General features: G+C 42.7%; 1 protein-coding gene across 1 annotated transcript; it reads left to right on the top strand.

Moving 5' to 3' along the window:
* The first annotated feature begins 4,952 nt into the window (after positions 1-4,952).
* On the top strand, positions 4,953-23,996 carry DCT (dopachrome tautomerase). The gene is made up of 8 exons (XM_068677020.1): positions 4,953-5,701; positions 11,244-11,543; positions 14,373-14,473; positions 15,517-15,683; positions 18,022-18,201; positions 18,296-18,431; positions 20,164-20,365; positions 21,790-23,996. The coding sequence occupies exons 1-8, from the start codon at positions 5,152-5,154 to the stop codon at positions 21,969-21,971; spliced, it is 1,818 nt and encodes a 605-aa protein (XP_068533121.1). The 5' UTR covers positions 4,953-5,151; the 3' UTR covers positions 21,972-23,996.
* The last annotated feature ends 470 nt before the right edge of the window (positions 23,997-24,466 follow it).

Raw genomic sequence — 24,466 nt, 5'->3', positions numbered from 1 at the left:
CCTGTGGTAGGGACCCATGTGGGAGCAGTGCTTTAAGAGCTGCTGCCTGTGGGCAGCCCCCGCAGGCTCAGTTTGTAAAGGACTCAGCTGCTCAGTGTAGAAGAATGGGGAGTGGAGTAGAGCCTGAGAAGACGGGGGGGGGGGGGGAAGGTATTCTTGGTTTTGTTTTCTTTTCCTCACTGTTTTACTCTGTTATTAATCGGTAATGAATTAAATTATTCTTTCCCCAAGTTGAGTCGATTTTGCCTGTGATAGTAACTAGTGGGTGATCTTCTTCTCTTGACCCATGAGGTTTTCCATCTTATGTTCTTCTCTGCCCTGCTCAGAAGTAGCAGTGAGAGAGCGGCTGGGTGGACATCTGGGAGCCTCCATATAGGTAAACTTTTTTTTTTCTGAAATGTACTGCTTAGGGTCACTTAAAATCCCCACTTACTTGTGGAATCTCTGGTGTCTAGTAATACATGATCTTATACTGCAGGCCTTACCTCATCTGGGGCAATAAATGTCTTGTCTACTTGCCTAGCAAATTCTAGATTTCCTGAAACTCCTAGGAAGTTTATGTCTTTGAAATCTTTCTCCTCCAGGCAAATTACTCTTTAGGCTTCATCGACTCTATCGATTAGATGTCTACAGGCTGTAAAGCTCCCAGGTAGAAGCCTACATAGTAGATGCATAATGAAGGTATCTTACTTTTGAATTGTCTTCCACCTTGTAACATGAATAGCTTTGCTTCAGACATTTTCCAGTCAGATACTTTCAAAAGTGTTCAAGTAATACCTAGTGGCAGCATTGGAAAAATGCCTTAGACCTTCTTGCTGTAATGAAATCTGGAGCACATAAATTGACAGCAGTTAAAATCAGCTGCCAAGATATTTATCTGTCACTTAAAATATGAACAAAAAGGTGGATTTGATGTAAGCTTTGGATAAAGATTGTTCTGGGTTGATATCCATTCAAAGCATACCCAGCATGGCTGTTTCATGTCACAGATAAGTAAAAGGGATGTTGCATGATCTTTGGAGCAATGAAAAACATACCAAGGTATTACAAATTCATTTCCTTGCTAGCTGAAGAAGGCAAAATTCAAACTGCAGTGGTAATCTGTGACCAAGGAGTGATCTGGCATGGAGAGAGGGCAAGAAGGGCTGACTGCAGAATGCTTTAAAATAGGTTGAAGCAGGTATGCCAGAAACTGAATGGCTCCATGATAGGCAGTGGAGTTTCCCTTGCTGATAAGAAATGCTGCTGCATTGTGTTGTAGGAATCGTGGAGTGTGAGCACACATGGGCCACCTTTGGTGGCAGAACTGGTGCTGGGGGACGAACCCAATGCCAGGCTAGTGTGCATGATGCCAATACTGATGTGATTGGTGCTGGTGCCAGTGTATGTAGAGAACAGGCTCTTGCTGCAGCTTTGCAGACCCCTTGTAGAACTGCTTACGGTAGTAGGACTTTGTCTAATGCATCACTCATTCAAACTTTTTATATTTAAGCACAAATGTGTGTTCAAATCACCTCAAGCAGTACAATAAAAATTCTCCAACCCTTATAAATCCTTTTTGTCCAAGCTTGAAATTTTGTCCAAGCTTGAAATTTTGCTCCATATAGAATCTGTTCAGATGAGGTTTATGACAATGTAAATAATCATAAACTAATGTAAAGATTTGGCAGAACAAAGAATCAGAGGTGTAATATTTTCTTCGAAGAAAAGAAATAGAAAAATATTCACAAGGGCAAAAAATTCCAGAAGTGTTCATCACTTTTGGGTGCTCAGCTTGAAATACCATGGATTCCCTCCCTCCCTCCCTCCCTCCCTCCCTCCCTCTCTCCCTTCCTTCCTTCCTTCCTTCCTTCCTTCCTTCCTTCCTTCCTTTCTTCCTTCCTTCCTTCCTTCCTTCCTTCCTTCCTTCCTTCCTTCCTTCCTTCCTTCCTTCCTTCCTTCCTTCCTTCCTTCCTTCCTTCCTTCCTTCCTTCCTTCCTTCCTTCCTTCCTTCCTTCCCTCCTTCCTTCCCTCCTTCCTTCCCTCCTTCCTTCCCTCCTTCCCTCCTTCCCTCCTTCCCTCCTTCCTTCCCTCCTTCCTTCCCTCCTTCCCTCCTTCCCTCCTTCCCTCCTTCCCTCCTTCCTTCCTTCCCTCCTTCCCTCCTTCCCTCCTTCCCTCCTTCCTTCCACTTGAAAGCTCTTTTGCCAATGAGGCACACACTTGGGTGTTGCTCCTTCTGCCTGTTTTCTTTCAACTTTGACCTTGATCCTTTTCCTGCTTGCAGTTTTCTATGTGGAATTATCTTTCTGGTTATCTCCAGAAGTATCACCTGTCATTACGAATCATTGTGTGATCTATTCTTTCTATTGATATATTGTTTCCCAAATAATGTTGTATATATTGGACAAAAATCTTACCAAAATTCCAAAGGCTTAATACTTTTCTGGCTTGATGCTAATCTGTGCCTGAGTACAGTAGGAGCCTGAGAAACAATACCGTCATTGATAAAAAAAAAAAAAAAGCAAACCTACTGCCTACTTATTGCTCAGGAATTCTGTATTCAGGGTGAGCTGTGTGTAGAGATTTTTTGCCTGTACCTTTGAGTATTCTGTTTCTTTAGTCTTTCTCTTGTCAGAAAAAATAACTATGTGAATATATTAATCGCAAAGATGAGCAGGAATCTGTATGGGCTGTGGAGGATAGGGTGGGAAGTTTGACCTTAGGGGTGAATCTGTGCATGGGTATGGACTGCAAGGTAACTGATATTCTGTGTTCCTGTACCCCCAGCGCAGAGCCTAAATATTTTAACAAATCAGTTTAACACAATTCCAGGTGCAGTAGCCTGACTTGGTATCTCAGAATAGCTGACAAGACAGCGTGGTCAGGGTTTGAATCTCCAGGGCTTTGGCCATGGCTCATGTGCTCATGTCAGTTGTTTGAAAGGTCCTTTGATAGCTGTGGAGAAACCCCCTCAGCAGCAGTGCCAACACGCAGTGATACTCATTTTCGAGAGACAGGAGAAACTCATAGTAAATAAAAAGTCCTTCAGCATGCTGTTTTAAAATTGGTGTAGTGCCAATATTGTGCAGCCCTAATAATGGCTCCTTTATTCAATCAAAATAGCTGAGGGGAAGCTGTGGTAACTTCTGAACAGTGAGGCACTAAGTAAGGGACACTGCCTGCCACTTTTCTAGTAAACAATCAAGAGGCAACTGTCTTTCTGAAATGTTGCTCACTGTCTTCCATGCTGTCTGTCATGCAGAGGTGGGTGGCTGCTGATCCTGGCAGGCGTGGAACGGCACTGACATGATGTGGGATCTGCTGTCTGTCCAGGTGCTGTCCTGCTGAGAGACCAAAGGGCCTGAGGACTAAAGCCTAGCACTACATCTATTCCGGTACTCCATGCCATAGCATGTTCCCAATTTTGTAAAATGATGCTGTTGTGATGAAGGGAAGTAATCAAGGGAAATTATTCATGTACTTCTACTCAGGGTTTTTCTTCCCTTGCTAACTGTATAATCTCCATAGTGTCATCTGTCTTCTGTTCCTTTTCTCCACACTCTAATCCAACTACCTTAAAAATTACTTATTTCTTCTTCCTTCACTTTAACTGCTGTAACATGATATGTTGGTAACGCTGGTTTAAAACACCCCCTAACCTATGTCCAAAGACTGATCTTCCCACACCAGAGAGGTGTTTTCAGGTGCTGAGGAGTCTGGGGAGGTGCATAGTTGAGCGTGTTTTTGAGTTAGTGCCTCCATTTACAATTCCTGAGCTCCATTTATAATTCCTGAGTTTCTTCAACATATTTCTGCAACATATTTCTCCAACTCCTACAACTTTGCCTTATTTTTGCATGCAAGGATAGCAGGAGGCAAAAGTCAGTTCCAGGTAAATTGAATCCTAAGGGAGATAAGGTGAAACCATTCCATATCGTGTGGTATTGCTATTTGGCTTTGTGCTTTTATAAATGAAGTAGTGTCATATTTTAGTTTGTCTGGCACCTAATAAATTTTTGATATAAAAACTGAAAGTGCTGATGATAGTGTCTGCAGTGTGGGGGAGTGACTTAGCTGCACAAAGGCAATAAGTGTGCTGCATGGGTAATAGGCTGCTTGTGCCAGAATGGTCTGGTTGAACATCCATGGAAGTATTGAATAGCAGAGGCACGATCATGGCTGCAAACACAGCTGTTTTCATTATACATACTTATAAAGATGGCTAATCAATAGAGGTGTGTGTGGGGGTTACAGAGAAAGCTTTCAGTGAAGCAGTGGGAGATGCAACTTTTTATTCAGCACGATGGAGCTGAACTAATAGATATTGTTTCAGACTCCTCTCATGACTTATCACTACTTTGTTTTGATTTATTCATTTTCTTCCTGTAGCACAGGAGTTGCATTGTGGGCAAGAACTACTGCTTGCTAGCTAGCAGCTTTTTAAAGCCATTTTTGTCTATGTTCTGAACAAAACCACTTGTCTGCATGTCTCGTACGTGTATTGATCTTACAGGCTGTCTCCTGCCAGGTGGATAACAAATGCTCAGCTGTGACCGTTCTGAAAGTCTAGCAGCCAGACCAGCCCCATAACAATCTCTGGTGTAATGACGGAGAAAGGATTAGAGAGCAGACAAGTACCACTCACCCTTGAAAAACAATTAAATAATTTATTTTAAATGCAAAAAGGCTACTAAGAAATGAATCCTTCTCCACTTGCCACTAAAATATTTACGGTGCAAGCACTGGAATTCTTTAGTCAGCAGATGGAGTCTCCATCCCAGGCTATTACTCCCAGTTTTATTAATTTTTGTTAAGGACGTACCTATGTTCTCTGTACTTCCAGTTCATTTTCTACAGATACTGCTTTCATGGAAAGTGTTATCTAGCAGTGAATGAACTAAAAAAAGAAGGTTTTTCCCCTTCTTTTTATCATCTGTTTACAGGGTTGTGATTAAAAAAAATAAATCTGTTTCTCCAGCCACCTCAGCTAAAACAAGACCATCAATTTCTCAAAGTGCATGAAAGACTGACAAGTCCTGGGGAAATAAATCCGAGGCATTCACCCTCTTGTCAAGCCGCCAGAGCCCTCAGGACTTGCTCTCACGCTGGCGTCTTTTCTGCCCTTGATGTCATGTGCAAAACACGAGGATTTGTGCCGTGCTAATCCCTCTAATGAGGGCTTCTCCCAACCTCGATATAAGCCCCGCTCAAAGCCGTGGCTGTTGGGCAGGCACTGCTGAGCCAAAGCTCCTGGCTTTTGAACCACATTCAAGGCAATTAGAGACCAGGATTAAACAAACACCCGACACCAGCATCCTCAGCAGTGAGAGCGATTATCCCAGGGGAGCTGCTGCCAGGCCAGGTTGTCCCACAGAGGACTCTGTGCTCCCCTCACTTGGGTCCAGGCTGCACCCAGCAGCAATGGGTGCCCTGAGGTGGCTTTTTTGGGCTGTGCTGAGCTGCCTGAGCTGCTGTTGTCCCCGCGGGGCAGAGGCACAGTTCCCCCGTGTCTGCATGACGGTGGAGGCCATTCGGTCGAAGCGCTGCTGCCCGGCCTTGGGGCCGGAGCCAGGCAACGTGTGTGGGTCCCTGCAGGGCAGAGGACGCTGCCAGGGGGTGCAGGTGGACACTCAGCCCTGGAGTGGCCCCTACACTCTTCGAAATGTGGATGATCGGGAATGGTGGCCACTCAAGTTCTTCAACCAGAGCTGTTGGTGCACAGGTGAGTGCAGCCGTGAGGTGAGGGGATGGGGATGAATGTGTCTGCTAGCTGTTTTGTGAAGGCCAGAAACATCCCAGATGGCATAAGGCATCAAGAAGCTGGCAAAGGGACTAGTACCCAAGACATATGAGGAGTGGCTGAGGGAAATGGGGCAGTTTAGTCTGCAGAAAACAAGGCTGAGGGGAGACCTTGTTGCTCTCTACAGCTACCTGAAAGGAGGCTGCAGCAAGGAGGGTGTTGGTCTCTTTCCTCAGGTGACAAGTGATAGGACGTGAGGCGATGGCCTCAGGTTGCACCAGGGGAGGTTTGGCTTGGATGTGGGGAAGAATTTCTTCACAGAGAAAGCAGTCAAGCATTGGAACAGGCTGCCCAGGGATGTAGTGGATTCCCTGTCACTGGAGGTATTTTAAAAACATGTGGATGTGGTAGTAAGGGACACAGGTCAGTGGAAGACTTGGTAGTGTTAGGTTGTTGGTTTTGATGATCTTGAAGGTCTTTTCTAACCTAAATGATCCTATAATTCTTAGAAAGCTTAGAGAATTATCACTTTCCTAAAAATACTGTCATGTTTATGGCCAAGCTCTGATAGACCTGTACAGGGCTTTCAGTTCAAGAGCATTTTCTCTTAAAACAAAACAAAACAAAACAAAACAAAACAAAACAAAACAAAACAAACAAACAAACAAAAAACCATTTTCTCTTATGTAGTCTTTTGGGCTTTCCTTTCTGTCCCTAAAGTTGTTCCTGTAGTCCTTCATCACCCTTCTTCCACAGAGTTTTAGACATTTCAGTGCTGTGTTCAGCATTGCATGACTGCCGAAGAGGCCACCCTGTCTTTTTCCTTTGACTTCACCCACTGGGAGGCAAAATGAATCAGGGAGCTGATGTGCTTGAAAGCTAACCCAGTCCAAATGGACAGGTTTTCCTGTACTAGGGACCAGGAAAGGAATAGGAAGGTGAGGTCACGGCAAGGTAAGGACGCAGGTCCTTTTTTTTTCAAGAGCAGCCCTTGTTTAAGGAGGGTTAAAATGAGCAGGAGCCCAACCTCAGCCCTGGCTCTTTGCAGGGCTGGCAGGGTGTGGTGTCAGGAGTCCTAGAATCACAGAAACATTAAGGTTGGAAGAGACCTCCAAGATCATCTGGACCAGTTGTGCCCCTACTACCAATATTATCCCCATTTAAAAAGCATGTCTCCAGCACTGACAGTACCTGCTAGACAGATTTCAAATGCAGCCTGGCATTTCTTTTTGGATATATAATGTTGTTTGAAGTGTCCAACATATTAAGAATAGCCTACTTTCCTTCAATATGATTCTTAGAAATAGCTGACCTATTTTATCTAAAATACACCTTGGCCCTTGCTATCAGAAAAGCCCAAATCAATCTGAGGAAGACACATAGCAGAAGATTTCGGTCCATGAGGTTAAGTTTTGCAATGCTGTTATGAACTGAAAGCAGAGAGGTGGTGGCAGATGACTTAAGTGGATAGATGGTGTTATTGAAGTTTGTCTGAAACAATAGCAACAGACAATAAGCTATAAATCAAATTTTATCTCTTGCTTTGACTAGATTTCAAATGCTTGTGTGGAAGTACTTTTCCAGACACTTTACAAAAAAAATGGATATATATATATATGTTTTTTTTTTTTTAAAGGTTCTTACATACCTCTAAAACTAAACTCAGGCATCACATTTAGGCACAGACCCCAAGTCGGAAGAGCGCCAAAGCATGTGGGCATATAATAATATTTATAAAGTCTGTGTAGTTAGGGCATTAAAACCTGTGAGTAAAGTGGGGAGCAGTGTGGGCAGAGATTAATTTGTTTGTCCAAACAAAGGTAAATACCATCATTTGATATTTGCTGGTCTGCGTCCTAGCTTACACAGCTGTAATGTTGGGTAGTCTCTCGCTGCCTTCCTTCCGCTGAGCTGTCCGATCTCAGCGTTTTAAATGTTTCATTCTGCTTCTACTCTCTCCTTCTCTCTCTTTCTCTCTTTCTTTCTCTCTTTCTCTCTCTCATATAGTCCTTGTTGTATTCTTCTTTCTCCTTGCAGTCTTTGTTCTCTAAACATACCAGTGACAAAACATTAGGGTGGCAGCCTTAAAGATGATTTTAAGAAAGGTTTCCTGTGCTTGCTTCTGCTGTGGTCAGCATGATGCTTCATGCAAAGGCATTTCTAGAATAATGCTAAAAGTTAATTAATGACTGAATGAGGTTTGAATTAGATTTGATGTATTTACATTGGTGGTGATTGTGAGTCTGTGTCTATTGGTGTATGTATATACATATATATATGTATAAAACTGTTTTGCACTGGTTGCCTGTCTGCACACCAGAGTTTTAAATGGTATGATGTGTGTTTTTCATTAGGCATCTGTGGTTATGGTACCTATCACAGTAAATTAAATATCCTCATTTGAAGAGATGTGGAACAGTGCACATCTGTACTATTAAAGCATCTTATTGAATGAACTTTGTGTGCAGACCATCTATATGAAATGGTTCCTGGACAGACCACGCCAAGGCTCTGTCTAAAGTTTTAACAATATAAACAACTGCGTTCCAGTGCTATCTTGTCACCATTTAATTTATTGTTCAAATGTAGCATAAGCAATAGCTATGGAAACTGCAACTCCTGTGTAGCTTTTCACATTTGTTTAGATAGCACCATTTAAACATGTCACATAGCTGGTGGCCATATGGTAGGAAGCCTGGAGGAGCTCAGAGGAAGAGGAGCCTGTATTTTCCATATGGGGATGCTAGATTTCTTGCAGTAAGTGCTCCATTTGAATTTTGCTAGAAACTTGATAAAGATGAAGGAAAATTTGGCCATGTGCTGTAGCTGTTAATTGAGGAAAAATTTCTGAAAGTCATCTCCACCTAGGTCTGGGTGCTGAACATTTCTGAAAAAATGAAAATCCCAAACACAAACCAACAGTGGTGATTGGTTAGTTAACATGGGGCCAGATTATTTTTGTAGTTTTTCATTCATTTAATTTTTCTGCGGAAAAGAGACAAACACAAAGCATTTCCTTTCAATTTTTGGGCTTTAACAGACAATAATGTCTTTCCGTAAGCAGAGACAAATGCAACAGAATAAGATTAGTAAAACAGAAAGATCCAGCTTTACTTCAATTTTTTACAAAAAGCCATGATCAAGAATACAATTGTAAGGCTGTTGTCAGGATGCTGCTTGCTGTATGTTTCATGCAACGTGTTGTTAGCAACAAAAATATCTCTAGAAAAAAGCTGTGGTTATGGCTTGAATGTAGCCGGGAGGTAACAAAGAATGTTTAGTTCCTGTCTAATTTCAGTTTTGAATCCATTATGTGCATTCTGCAATTCATTTCAGTCAACCTAATATTCATTCTTAAACTGCAATGGCCTAATGACAGTTCCTGACAGAGTGCTATAATATGTGAAAGGGAATATGGTCATTTGTACATGTTGTACTTATCGCATACAAGCTGGACGTGTTGAATTAGGCAAAATGTTGGGTGCACTGATTTAATAGACCCTGAAAATGGACACTTGTGGCTAAAAAAAAAAGTATTGCAGTTGGATAGTTCAATTTGGTTTAGAAGAATACTGATTAAGAAGACATGAACTAAATGCTAGTTTGAGTTCTAAAGGATAAAGTTGTAGTAATGGGATACAGATCTGTTGCAACACCTAAAACAAAAAACAAAAAACAAAAAACACTACAGAAGATTACTGTGAAAAGACTACTGCAGTCAGTCATGTGGTTGCTAGTACAGATCATGATGTTTATATGACATAGTCTGACTTCACTGAGAAGTTAAAAATAGTTATTAATATTTTTTTTCCCCACCACTTTCTGAGATTGGCATATAGATGTGTACTGAACTATTAGTGCATCTTTTATAGAAGTGTTTAAAGAAAACATGGGGAAGGAAGGTAAGCCATACACTTGGAAACTCTTGTCAAGGTATGCCATCAGGCTTTGCACAATCCAAGACGTGGTTGAAGTCTTCACTCTTGTGGTCCTTAACCTGGTCCTACGCTTCATGATAGCTTATTGATCTCATTGCCTCTGAAGTAGCCACAAACTCTCTGAACTTGTAGTTAAACATCCTCACAACCTCCTAGTGTCTGTCACATATGTTTACAACTCAGCATCCCTCACCCTAGAGCTAGCCATTAGCTACACAGCCTGACAGGTAACAGGCCTGGGTAACAGTAGGCCCTAAGCTACACAACCCCCCTCGTAACCCTGGGGGTCTTTGAAATTCATAATAAGCCCTATAGCCCCTGACAATCTGAAATCTTTAGTGTTATCCGTTGTTTTGCTCACAGTCTCATGCCTATGGCCTAGGGATGTCTGCTGGGTCAGGAGCTCTTCACTTCCCCATTTCCATATTAGCCCCAAGCTCATCCTGGGTCTGGCAGCACAGATGTGTGAGGAGGTTTTATGGCACTTTGGAAGAGGGTTGGTATGGTCTTTGCGGAGTGTTTGTGTGTACGTGGGGTCACAAAGAGTCTCAGTGCATGTTCTGGAGAATGGAGGGGAGATCCCAGAGGAGCCCTGCTTGTCTCTCTATGCCCTCCTTCCCCCGGGCAGCAATGCCCATTATCCCACACCACTGCTTTGCAAACTCCACAGATGTGTGCTGACAGAGTGTTCATGGCCCTGTCCCCCAGCACAGGTCTGGGAGCTGCAGTGGGGCCTTTCTGCTGCTTCTGGCACCCTGTCACAGTGGGCAGGAGGCCATGGTGCCTGTGCTGTGCTTAAAGCGAGCTCTGTCCCCCCGGGCTCTTCTGCCATGTCAGGGGATCTGAGTTGATAGCCTGGAGTGGACCCGATTACTTGGCTAAGGAATGGTGCCAGCGAGAAATGACAGTGTCGCCCTATTTCTCAGGCTCTAATTTCAACGCTATTTAATAATGCTTAAAGTGTGATTGGCAGCACCTCTGGTGCATGTCCTGGGCTGTGCTGGTTGCCAGATACACTGTGAATGGACATTGGTGTTCTCTGGGCTTTGTCCTTAAAAGAACTGTTTATTTTTATTTATTTATTTATTATATTTATCTATTCATTATATTTATTTATTTAATTTTTGCATTTGTTTTGTTTTGTTTGGGGATCTTTCTCTGTGTTTAAATATCCATGTGAGCTGTTTTTTGGGTTTAATCCTGGAAGTCTGGGAGTACTTGAGGGCCAATCAAGCAAAGCATTTAATCACCTGCTTAACCTGAAGTGCTTAACTCTCTGTTCAGTGAGACTCCTCACATGCCTGAAGGCTTCATGGAGCTCTTAGTGCCTTGGGGCATCAAGCCCATTATCCAGTGCTTTGCCTCCCCAACCAGCTGAGTGTGATTCTTGGCCCTGCCGTGGCTCTGGGAAGCGAGCCATCCTTCTAGTTAACCAGTTGGCAGAGCTGCCAGTCTGCTCAGCTGCTGTCCCTTCCAGGAATTGAAATGTCTGGGGAAAAAGAAAGATGATTCATAATTCTTCTGCATTTTAGTGTTAGTTCTTTCCATTTCGTGTTTTCATGACTGCTCTCTCCCTCTTTATTCAGGAAACTTTGCTGGCTACAACTGTGGTGACTGCAAATTTGGCTGGACGGGCCCTGACTGCAATGTCAGGAAGCCGCCAGTTGTCAGGAAGAACATCCATTCCTTGACAGCAGAGGAGAGGGAGCAGTTCTTCGATGCTCTAGACCGTGCAAAGACTACCATTCACCCAGACTATGTAATTACAACTCAGCACCGGATAAGTCTGCTTGGTCCCACTGGAGAGGAACCGCAAATTGCCAATTGTAGCATTTATAACTACTTTGTCTGGCTTCATTACTACTCAGTCAGAGACACACTACTAGGTTAGTGCTTTTCTTACCCAAGGGCTTTGCAGGTAAAGGAGAGGATAAAAAGTATTGCTGAACAAGGGTAAGTATGTTTAATACAGCTGGGATACTTTAGCAAGCAGTGAAGCCCAGTAAGAGGTCTCTGCAGTAAAATATTTGGTGCTGGGGATCTGGTGGACATCTGCATTTGGGGGCAGTTCAGACCTGCTTCAGACCTGTTGCAGTCTGGTCCCGGTGACTGAACTCCCCCAGGCATCAGAGTGCACACCAGCTGCACTTTGATGTTTCTTCTATCTGACAGGCAGGCAGTTTACAGGCTCCCAGGTTACTCTCTTGGGTGAACCAAAGCGTGGTCAGGCAGTGATCCCTTTCAAAAAGACATTCCTAGTCTAGAGTATAAGGTAGATGCAGCAGCAGTGGGAAGGAGGCTCTGCAGTGGTGAAGGCAGAGACCATCCAGATTTTGGGGACTGGAGTGCTACTGCTTTCTGTGGCCTTCAGCAAGTCACTAAGGGTGGGATTTGCCTGAACAACCAGAGAGAGCTTTTAAAAACTATCTAGGTTAGATGTTTAGGCATCTATCATCTCCACACTTTCTCCCAAATCAGGATTCCTAGTCCTCATGGCTCTTCTAGACTGAAGTATTTATGCTGGCCCCATTTCACAAAGCCCTGGTCCCTCAGGAAGAGGCAGCAGTACGGCTTTTCTATCCAGCAGAGCTACATGCAGGCTGTGAAATTTAGCATTCAAGTGTCTCCATCTGAGTGAGACAGCCCGTGAAATTTACCCACATTTACCTTCTTGCTAGAGGGTATCTTTTACCCCGCATCTGGTTTTCTCATTTCCCTTTCTGACACTGTCCCATTTTACAGGACTGAATGAAGCTGTCTCTGACCTACCACGAGCAAAGGTCCTTCAGGCAATGGTACAGTCATGTGGAAAAGGGAAGAAGCAACTTTCACTGCTGCTGCAGAGATAAATAAACCCACATGTGGGTTAAAGCTTGCTGAAGCAATAAGCAAATCCAAATGTGGTTTGAGGCCCCTCGTCTTTCAGTGTCTTATTTCTCATGTGTATGGTGTAGTTTCTCCCACTGTGTTGCTCTTCTCCAAATGCTGTTTTAAAGACAAATATGGGAAAGGTCAGATGATTGGATATCAAAATTAGGATGGGAGTGTATCAGGTTGGTTACATCAAGGAAATGCAGGCGGGATTTGAAGCAGATTTTGTATGTGGTATTTTGCTGAAACCCTTATTGCAGAATTGATAAGTGTCTGAAATATTTCTTGTTAAAAATAAAACCATGAATGATAACTAATTTGTCTTTGTAGAGATCCATAAATTTGAATTTCCATGTCCGTGATGACTTGAGCAAGGAGACAAGCGGGTTAATTTTGAGTAGAAATTAGGGGACTAATTAGAAAATCTTTTCAATCTTTCTGAACCAAGTACCCATCTAAAGACATTTCCATTGTGTGTGTTCTTTATGAAGATTTTTTCAGCTTAAAAATGTATACTTTAAAAACCTGCTGGATTATCATATTCAGAAACATATGCTGTATCAGACAGATGTCAATCAAAAACTCTTCTGAGAGAGTTGCTCACCTCCAATACTGTCACTCAGACACTGTGAAGCATTCTGTATTCTGAGAAACATCAGGGTGGGAACCTGTGCTGTCAGATCAAACAGCTGATGCCTGAGGAGCTGTTCTTGTGGAAGCAGTTTTTTGTTCTGCCTTTTTTTTTTTTTTTTTCATTATGACTGCAGCTATTTTAGCCTGTTGGACACTACAAAATTATGTAGTCCTGTAAGGAAATAAGATTAGGTTTATTAGTGAACCTCAAGAGAAACCCCTAAATTCATTGGATTTATAGAATGAAACAGTCTGAATTTCTCCTGAAATCTAGCATGAGATTTAATTCAAAAAATGTGACTAACCTTTATGATCTGCTTGGAAAATAATATTTAGGTACAAAGCATGCATTAAGGCATTACAGGCAGCTTTGCATTTTCTTTCACTGAGGGTTCAGCTATGTTGCATCAAGTAGCATGTTTTTGCTAAGGTAAGAATTTATCTGGAAAAAAAAAATGAAAAGGAGGTGCAATCAGTGAGCTAAACTAAGAAGGAGCTATTTTGCCATTACACTTTTGGAAAAAAAAATACCACGAGAATTTACTGATGATTGTTGAAATTGTGAGGGTAGCTCTTTTGCTGAGGTTCTCACGTACAGTAAGGGAAAAAGTGGCCAGGACTGTAGCAAAAAGCTTAACACCACCAAATTTCCCTTCCCAGATTCCTGCTTCTCCTCCTTGTGAATCACTGCAGAAACCTCTCATTGCTTTAGCTGTCTCCCTCACTAGCTTCTGCAGTGGGAACTAGCAGAAGCCTGAAGAGAAATAACAATCAGGATTTGAAGAAAAGTGGTAAAGGACATATTGAATTGCTGCTGGCAGGTTATGGGAAGTGTTGAGTTTCTCTTGATAGGTACACTGTGTAAGTCCTGCTGTTGAACAAGAGAATGAGACGAAGTGGTACATGTTAGCAAGTAGCTAAGATTTTTGACAGTAAGACAGTTTCTTAAAAAGATCTGTAAAAATGTGAAGAAATTTGCACGATATCCAACTTTTTGGGGAGTGTGAAGTTTGGGAAGCACTGAAGTCAGTATCCTCAGAGGAGTTTCACTTGTCCCCTGTAAGTATTGCAGCTTCTGATCTGTGTGCTCTTTGCAAAGGTGCAGAGCTGCAGGTTTTTATGTAACTCAGCTGAGGGCAACAGAAGAAGGCGCTGTCTTTATTTCTGCCTTCATTTGGTGCTGAAGTGCTTATTTTATCTTCCCTTTGTAGGGCCAGGCCGTCCCTTCACAGCTATTGATTTCTCCCATCAAGGACCTGCCTTTGTGACTTGGCATAGGTACCATTTGCTGTTGCTGGAGAGAGACCTGCAGGTTAGCTAAACAGCTTCTTCCTTTCCCATACAGCTTCTCTCTTTTGCTGCACTGCACGTCTTTGTTGCTTCAGCCTAGGAGAAGTTATTTCCTAGGACTGATTCTTTCACAAACTCTCAAGAGTGTTTGCTCACTGATCCTTTTTATCTAAAGGGAAATTAATGTTTTTGATACAGTTCACAGTTTCTTACTGTGAACAATGATGTGAAGGTTATATTGGAGATTTTTCTTCTTTACAACAGAGAGCAGAAGATACGAATTAGCACAATTCATTAATAAAATCAAAGAAACACTTACATGTAAAACCTGTTAATAATGTCTGCTGGAAATCAGACAGCAAGTAGGAAGGCAACACCAAATAATACCCTCTTTAAATACACCATGTTATAGATTCTATATTTTCCCATATTTAGGTGTAGATATTTTAAATAAATATACATTAATGTACGCGGCAGTCAGTTGCCCAAGGACTGACTCATTTCCATTTGCAGTATTTCTACATTAACAGTGTTGCTGTATGTCAGCCTTGCAGATCTCTAATGAACATGGTTGGTGTCTAAATAATTGCAGGATCTTTCTTGCATGAAATTGTATCTAACAAGCAAATACAAGCAAATACACTGTATTCCTCTATTAGTACAAATTCAGATTCTTCCCCAGGGCTAGCCTTGCTGGAATAAAAGCAAACCACACACACAATTTTACCCATTACCCACTTGCATCAATCAGAAAGCCTCTTAGTTGTTTAAGGCTCAATTAATCTCTGCTTCTGCTTTCCTGCTCAGTCTCTCAGTTGGTACAAGAGCTAACATGGCCAAAAAAAAGGGCAATCTAACAGTAGATTAACCAGTTATAATGTCTTTGCTAGGACTTGCTCAACGCCCCAGTCTTTTGAAAGCAGTTGGAGCAGCACTATGAAGCGTGTGTAGTTGCCTTCAAGTGCAAAGCAGAATACAGGATGCCCAGCGATGACTCACAGGAATCACTTTCTTTCTCTTTCCTTTGAAGGTGATTCTCCATTAACGTGTTTCTGTCCCTTGCAGCGACTGCTGGGCAATGACTCCTTCGCACTGCCCTACTGGGACTTTGCCACGGGTAGAAATGTGTGTGATGTGTGCACGGACCAGCTCTTTGGAGCATCGCGGCCAGATGACCTGGGGCTAATCAGCCTGAATTCCAGATTCTCCCGGTGGCAAATAGTTTGTAACAGGTACTGGAATACCTAGGGCAAGCCTGTGTACTGACCAAATCTTGTTTTGGCATTATAGAAAGTAAGAGGTGGGCTGAGAAATGTTTCCTTGTATAGGGTGAGATCCTAACTCTGATATATTTAGAGTGGCTTTGGGACTATGGAAACTATAGCACTCCTGGAAATTTTGGGACTCCTCAAAACTTTGCTAACACACATGGAAAACAGAGATGATTAGTGACAGCCACCATGGCTTCACTAAAGGCAAATTGTGCCTGACAAATTGTTCGCCCTCTGTGATGGAATTACAGCAGAAGGGAAGAACAACTAACATCACCTACCTGGACTTGTGAAAAGCATTTGGCACTGTCCTGTCTAAAATGGAGAGACATGGATTTGATGTATGAACCACTCAGTAGGTAAGGAATTGTTTGAATGGTTGCATTCAAAGAGTTGCAGTCAATGGATCGATGTCCAGGTGGAGACCAGTGATGAGTGGTGTCCCTAAGGGGGCCGTACTGGGACCGGTACTATTTAACATCTTTTTCGGCAATATGGTCTATATTGGGGACCACCTGAACTGGGGTAATCCCAAATGTGACTGAAGGCTGGATGACAAGTGGATAGAGAGCAGCCCTGCAGAGAAAGACTTTGGGATGTTGGTTAATGAAAAACTGAATATGAGCCAGCAATGTGCATTTGCAGCACAGAAAGCCAGCCTTATTCTGGGCTGTATCAAAAGAAGCATGGCCAGCAGGTCAAGGGAGGTGATTCTGCTCCTCTACTCTGTTCCTGTAGACCCCACCTGGAGTGCTACATTCAACTCTGAAGTCCCCCAGCACAAGAAGAACATGGAAGTGTGAGAATGAGTACAGAGAAGGGCGATGAGGATACTCAGAGGGCTGGAGCACCTCTCCTATGAAGACAGGCTGAGGGAGTTGGGGTTGTTCATCCTGGAGAAGAGAAGGCTCCTGGGAGGCTTTATGGTGGTCTTCTAATAACAAAAGTGGGCCTACAGGAAAGCTGGGGAGGGACTCTTTGTCTTCTTCTTTACTATGAGAGTGGTGAGGCATTGGTGCAGGTTGCCCACAGAATCTGTGTTGCCCCATCCCTGGAGGTGCTCAAGGCCAGGCTGGATGGGGCTTTGGGCAGCCTGGTGTGGTGGGAGGTGTCCCTGCCCATGGAAGAGGGGTTGGAATGAGGTGATTTTTAAGGTCTCTTCTAACCCAAGCCATTCTGTGATTTTGATTCAGTGACTGACCTTGAAGTGGCCAAGACTTCACACAGGAAAGAACATAAAGATAACAACATTCTTGCTGCCAGCTATTAGTAGGCATTTATTGATTTGTTTAAGTGCAGGGCTTTGATGATGTGTTCATGTCCAGGACCGGGGCAGTATGACATAGGACGCTGCCAGTTCTAATGCTCATATCAGCTCCGGTCAGATCTGGGGCAGTGTGGAGCCAGCCAGATGAAGGTACCGAGAGCTCAAGGCTTTACAGGAAAGTCTCTTTATCTGGGTATCTAAAGTGCTACTTGAATTTCTAGCTTTAAAGGCACCAGTTGGCTTTAACCCCAGTCCCTACTTTTTCTCTCAGATTTTTTTTTTCTTGGAAACTGGAATGAGTAAATTTTTGCCTTGCTAAAGTTAAAGAGAGAAGTAGTTTATGAAAATTCCATTTTGTGTTAAATAACACAGTTTTTTTTTTTTTTTCTGAATGTTACATTTTTCTCCTCCTCTGTCCCTCTTTTTGTCCCTGATACTAGAGAGTTTCCCCTCACTAACTAGCAGGCAGCCCCTGCAACAGCAGACTGTCATTGAGGTCCTGAAAAAGAAGGTGCAATGCATTGCAGTTGCTTTTCTTCTAAAAGAGATGAAGGATGGAAACTGAAAATCAGTTTTGTGTCATATATTGCTTTTCTCTACCACAGCCCACAGTGGGACTTTCCTGCTTTTTTGCTTTTTATTGAGTTAGAAAAATTGTCCTTGTTCAGGACTGGCAGTTCAGCAATAACTTCCACTTCCAGTCCATGGGATGTGAATTGGGCCTCCCCATGGGGTGTCTGTCCCTAAGCTCTGCTCTCTCACACCTGCAGCTGGGGCCCCAGAATCACAGCATCACAGCATGGTTGAGGTTGGCAGGAACCTATGGAGCTCATCTGATCCACCCCCTGCTACAGCAGGGCCATCCAGAGCAGGTTGCCCAGGACCATGTCCTGGTGGCTTTTGAAGGTCTCCAAGGATACCTTACAACCTGACTGGTCAACCTGTTTGTCTTTTATGCTATATGAAAAAAAGCCTACAAGCCTGGCTTCACCACCTTTCCCTAACTTGTGCCTCTTTCTGTTTCACGCACAGCTTGGATGATTACAACCGCCTGGTGACACTGTGCAACGGGAGTGATGAGGGGCCACTGCGGCGGAGGCCGCAGAGGGACTCGGGAGAGCAGTTGCCCACTGTGGAAGATGTCAGGAGGTGCCTTTCCCTGCAGGAGTTCGACAGCCCCCCATTTTTCCGCAATTCCAGTTTCAGCTTCAGGTTTGTCCTAGAGCCAGCTGGGTCATGGGTATTTTTCATTTGTGCATTCATCAGCAAAATGTGGTTATTAATTGTACCTTTCACCTGTCCACAGGAATGCACTGGAAGGCTTCAATAAACCAGAGGGAGCCCTGAACTCGCCGATGCTGAGCCTCCATAATTTGGCTCACTCTTTCCTGAATGGGACCAGTGTTCTCCCTCATGCAGCTGCCAATGATCCCATCTTTGTGGTATGGCCTTTTCCCCCAAGAAAAATGTCAGTGGCTGTGGCTCCAAGGCAGCTATCTCACCAGAGATTAGCAGAAATGGAAGTAAAATGAATCCCATAAAAACGAGTCTTTTAAATATAAAAATACTCTGTTCTTGAACTCTGCCACACTTGTGTGATGGTCAAATAAAGATGGAAGAAATCTCAGGGTGATTTGTGAGACATAAAATAAGTTTCTAGGGAGAAAAGCTGCTATTCCAAGTCACGCTGCCCTGAATTCTTTCATTAGGTGGTATCTAAATTTAACGTCTTTTACCAGAAGTCTTACAGCAACAAGAAAAACTTGAAAATTGGGTTAATTATTTTAGAGCAGTAGACTGAGTTTGTTTCTTTGTTTCAAACTTCACTATCTAACATGAAGCACATCTAATTTCAGGGTCACTTGGGGAGTAGAACTAACGTGATTTCACTGCTGTGTTAGTACAGTACTGCAGTGCAGTGAGCAGCGTGAACAGCTATGTGCAAATAAAAAGCCAGCAGCTGACTGCTACATGTCTTCCTTATCTAATAAATTCATGCCAATTTCTTTTCCTCTTTGTTAGATTAAACAATGGTGATTATATAGAGAAATTCCAATACAATTTCTTTCTTTCTTACCTTTATTTTAAGTTTGCAGTCTTTTGTGGGGATATTATCCCAAATACTTATGTAGTGGTTCTCTAGTTTATTTCCTTCATAATTCTTGAATTCCTACATGAATTCCTACTTAAACAGTCCAATCTTTGTTTCACTACTCTATAATTTTATATGAAGGATTATTTTCAATAAGATAGTTTCTAATTTTCTTTCAGGACAGCACATGAAAAATGTAAGCACACCAGAAATTAATTTAAACAGCCCCAACCAACTATACTAGTTGTCTGAACTCAACTTGAAGACAACTGTCTGTATTAGTGTTTTATAAACTGATCTAAGCTGCTCACTGGACAGGACTTGATCAATTTGTGGGTACCTGGAGATGTGGAGCTGGTGACATACTATAAAATGAGGATGAAGGAATCAAATTTCCTGTTATTTCTTCTTCATGTTAAGATGAAAGAGAGAAAAATAGGTTTGAGAGGTACGTTTACCTGAATAAACTCAGTGGGCCCTCAAGTGAGAGGTAGGACCTGCCTATTCACTGCCAGATACCAAACTGTCCAGAGGAAGAGTTTGCTATGCACTACAGCAACACGAAAGTATATAGCAAAATGTCTCATGAAGAAGATTAATTTACTCGACTCTCACAATTTTTTCTGGTTTCCCATTTTGTAAATTCCACCTGAATTAGATTACCCTCCTCTCTCTCTTTTAAAAGCTGCTGTCACCATAGGTGAGAGTGTATTTACCCCCAGGCTGCTGCTGTCTCTCTGGTGGGGGAACGTGCGAGCTGGTGGGTCCTTCAGGAACTGTGCCAGCTGGTCCCCAGCCTGGGAAGTGGCAGACAGAATTTCAGCAACCCCAGGACTCCGAGTGACAGCATGAGCCCCATTGTGGCCTCAGGTGACACAACTGTTGTATTTGTGAAGGGGAGGCTGCAGCCTTAGGTCATGTCTGCTAACTCTCAGGTCATGAGTATCTCTGCACCTTCTACACTTCTTATCGCTTGTATGGTCTCCTCAAGACATGCTCTGAACAGGGGGACCGCTTTAAAACCTGTTGAGTTCAGAAAGAGCTTAATAAACACGTGTGCCTCTCTATGCCTGGATTTTCAGGTTCTTCACTCCTTCACCGATGCCATCTTTGACGAGTGGATGAAGCGGTTTAACCCCCCTGATAATGCCTGGCCTGAGGAGCTGGCCCCTATCGGTCACAACAGACTGTACAATATGGTCCCTTTTTTCCCTCCTGTGACCAATGACCAGCTCTTCCAAACTGCGGAGCAGCTTGGCTACACCTATGCCATTGACCTGCCAGGTATGTCTCAGAGACCAAGAGATGAGATAGCTCAAGTTTTCAGTGACACAGATATCTGGAAAATAATGCACTGCTCACAAAAGCATGGGTCTGTTCATCTGGTCATTAGCAATCCCATGGTGTAGCTTAGGTAGTTACAACTCACCAGATAAGCTGTGGTAATTAGAAGAATGTATATAGTTAGTTTTCTCCTGCTCTGCAGCAAAATGCATGAGCTTGAACCGCTCTCACACTGACAGCAATGCTCCTTTGGGGCTAAGGAGGCTTTGATTTTGGCTCCTCTCCCCAGGACTACTGATGTCTGTTACAATCCTTTAACCTGTCAGAGGTCAGGCGCTCTGCCAGAGAGCTTGTATGGCTAATGCAGGTCACTAGAAAATACTTGTTTTGCACAGGGCTCTGAATTATGTTGTCCCATGAAACCCATTAGAGATGCACTCTGATAATCTCTGGATCTCTTGGAGAGATGTATCTGGGTGCTTTGTAATATAAAACCCTGATTTTAAAGATTTTCTGTGTCTTTCAGTGTGATATGCCTAAGGGTTTGTGTATTCATTTGAAATTACCTTTGACACAAATCAGATAAAGACAATCTCCACACCTCTCTCCCCCTCAATCCAAAGTGTTTATGCACAAAATCCAAAATATGAAACGCAAGCTGCAAATATTTATAGAAGGTAAAAGTGTAAGGAAAGCTGCTTTACCAAAGATTAAATCTGAGCAGTTTCTTTCTCCATCTCACTATTCCCTCAAGAAGCAGTAGGTTTTTATCTGACCTATGTGGACAGAATTTTCTTCTAAGTATTTACAGTGTATCTGTGGTTTTAATCTGTGGAAACTGTTTAAAAGCCTACAGACTGAAACAGATTGAAACCCTCATCCTTAAACTGCATTCATGCAGGGCAACCCTGGCTTGTGGAGATGTGCTAGCTGCCTTGGTAGTGCTTTTCTCAGGGGTGGCCCCAGAATTTCCTTGAAAAAGGGGAAACTTTCCCTTTTATGGAGTTTCAGTTTTCCTCTCCCTGGACTAGTGTCTGTGCTCCTGCTTTAGAAATGTTGCTATCCCCTGGGAATGGCTTACCCAGAGAGGAACAAAGGTATCTTGTGATTCTGCTGCTTCTCCACTCCCACATGAATAAATTACTAGCTCACTGTGAAGTCTTCCAACTGTGCATCTTTCCCATTCTCTACACTTTTCTTTGTTTGAAAGGTTGGAGCTGAAATTGAGCTGTAGATTTCTCTGGCAGGAAACATCTCTGGTTCTGGTATGTGTGTTGGTTACAAGGTGCATCCTGTGTGGACACTGGGTCTCTTAGCCACACAACTAATAGTAATGACCAGGCTGTGGGATATTTGCTTTGTTCCAAGCAAGTTGAGAAATGAAGTTTTGGGCTGCCCTCACTTCAGACTTTTCATATTTCCAGGTTCACTTGAAGAAACCCAAGCATGGGCTGTCAAGATTGGATCTACGATTGGAGGAGCATTTATAGCTTTAGCCATACTCATTCTGCTGCTTGTACTTTTCCAGCACCGAAGGCAGAGAAAAGGTTTTGAACCACTGGTGAATGTGAGCTTCAGTCCCAAAAAGTACATGGGAGAGGCCTAGTGCCCTTGCTTCGTTTCCTTGCTTATTCTTGTAGGAAATGACCTTGATTGATTTATTCAGATCTTAGCTGAGTTTAGCTAACTTTATCACACACACCTTTGGCAGCTGACTACATTGTTCTCATTTAGTTTTCCAGTTATCTTGTGAATTGTGATATACAAAGTCTCTGGGTGCATATGTGCAAGGCCCAAGACAGTCCAGGGTTTTCTCATTACCAGACATTATCTGGAGTGTGACATTCAGAAGTCATCCTCTATAGATTTAGATCAAGACAGCTAAGAATCAAAATAGATGAAAAACAACTTGAATAAGCAAGATATTTTTTTCATCTCAGTGTGATTTTGATTTCATTTAGAAGCCCTGGGATGCACTGAAAATTATAAACTCTACATATATCTTTGAATAACATATTATTTTACAGTTGTCAATAAATACTCTGAATACTGTAGTTTTTTCTTGAGGTTCAAAATGTTTTATGCATTTTGGCAAAATACTGTGGGAACACCATGGTTAAAGTTTGCTCCAGAAGTATGATCATATTATTTTATATGATTCCATATGTTATTTCTGATCAATATGATTTTAGTAGCACATAAACCTCCAAACTCAAATTCTCCTAAAATTTGATTAAAAGTTTTACCCCTGTGTTTGGAACCTGTAACAGAAGTTGAAAATGCTGCTTGCCTTCTCTGTTTTGGCTTTGCTGCATTGTTTCATAAATTGGTGAATATTAAATACTTTCCAAAGTCTGGGACCCAGGGCTGAAGTCAACAAGATTGAGAGAGCTTTCATCACCAAGGACTGCAGATAGGGGATTGGGTTTGGATATGGCACTCTCTATACCTCTGTTTTAAATATTACTTTATACATTTCCTATATATTTCCTTATTTAAACAGGGGCTTGGATGACATTTCAGTGGCTGTCCTATGTTTTCTACACAGGAAATGAAGTCCTGAACAGATTGACAGATTGTGTCAGGCTTGGTGCACAATGTTGCATTAATTGAATGCTCTGATTTTGCATTTTGTATAGAGTGTGTCTTGAGTCTTGTAGAAAAATTCCTTTTTTTTTTTTTTATTAATTTTGTTTCTTTTGTAGCCTTGAAAAAAATTCCAGTTAGTAATGATTTCTACGATATTTCTTCAAGGCCTGCTCAATATTAGCTATGCAGACTAGGAAGAATATACCAGCAGGTATTCACATAGCGCTGAGTATATATAACTCATGAAACTTACTTTTAAAATATTGACTTTTGGGGCAAATGAAAGTCATGGTTTGCTCACCATGTGCTCAGATAGCTCTTGTTGCATTAATTGGAAAGTGATCTGCTGCCAGTTCTGCTGTTCTGCGGGTCCTCAGGAGGGTCCCAGTGTGCCTCAGCATCACTCTGCCAGTGTGTGGCATAGCAGGTCCCTCGGGCCCCTTATTGAATACTCTGTCAGAGGCTGGGAGACGAAGTTTGGGGACTGTGAGGTGCCACTGATCTTATTTGTTAGACTTCGCTTTGGGAGAGGGCGTGCAGAGCTCACAGTGCCCGTGGCAACAAACTGATGAGCAGCAGAGCCAATAAAGATGACGAAATCTCCAAGTCCTGGACTTATGTCCCAGGTGGGATGCAACAGTTTGCTTTGAAAGCATTTGCTTGGCATTACTTTAATAATTAGGACTTTAAAACCGTGTTCAGTTTACAGTTGCTTGTAAAAATATGGCTTAGGCAAGACGTACCGAGAGCACAACATGCCCTCTCGCGGCTTACTGGGAAATTACCTGGTGACACCACATTTTTTTTTCTCTTTTAAAAGTACAGTCGTGGTCTAACAGCAAGGAAAGTCGTGTCCTTGGTGAAAGGAAGAAGTGCAGGTAAGCTTTACATGAAATAGTTAAAAAGAAGGAAAGGTAAGCATAGGCACATACAAAAATGATCGAGGAAATGCTGTAATAAGTTTGATTTAAAAGCTTAGTTTCAAATTTTCTAACGTTTCATGTATTCCAAAATATAGAAGATACATATGATATATTTTTTTTTTTTTCCTCAACGGGGGTGTTAATAAATACCTGCAATCTATTGTTGCATAAATTTACTGAAGCTATTACTACCAGAATGGGATGAAAAGAGATCCTTCTGTCCTATAACAGGAGATGAAGACTCTCATAAACTCCTCAGCTGAGGGAAACAATCCTGAAAACACACCACCTCCAATATCCACAGAGCCCAGGACACCCTGGGATTTTGGCCCCAGAAACCTGTGCAAAGCTCACGGGGTTGGGGTGCTGAGGTGGTGCTTGCTGGGGTATCCTGCCCTGCCTTTGCACCACCAGCAGCTCTGGGCACCACCAGCAGCGTGGACACCGAAATGGGGACAAGGAGGATGGTGTCTGTCTGAGCTGGGGTCACTGGTGCCCACAGCCCGCCTCTTTTCCATCTTACATCCATAACCAAGCAGTCACACAGCCCAGCACAGCAAGGGAGGATGAAGGAGTGTGCATCTACCTC

Source organism: Anas acuta, chromosome 1 (assembly GCF_963932015.1).
Source record: "Anas acuta chromosome 1, bAnaAcu1.1, whole genome shotgun sequence".
NCBI classification, from domain to species: domain Eukaryota; kingdom Metazoa; phylum Chordata; class Aves; order Anseriformes; family Anatidae; genus Anas; species Anas acuta.
This window is presented reverse-complemented; position numbering and strand designations above follow the sequence as displayed.

Bases quoted from the DNA above. Each gene is read 5' to 3' on its own strand.
- DCT (XM_068677020.1), top strand. From the start codon at position 5,152: ATGAGGGCTTCTCCCAACCTCGATATAAGCCCCGCTCAAAGCCGTGGC. The intron at 18,432-20,163 runs GTATGGCCTTTT...CTGGATTTTCAG, and splicing joins CCAATGATCCCATCTTTGTG to GTTCTTCACTCCTTCACCGA. The intron at 20,366-21,789 runs GTATGTCTCAGA...TCATATTTCCAG, and splicing joins CTATGCCATTGACCTGCCAG to GTTCACTTGAAGAAACCCAA.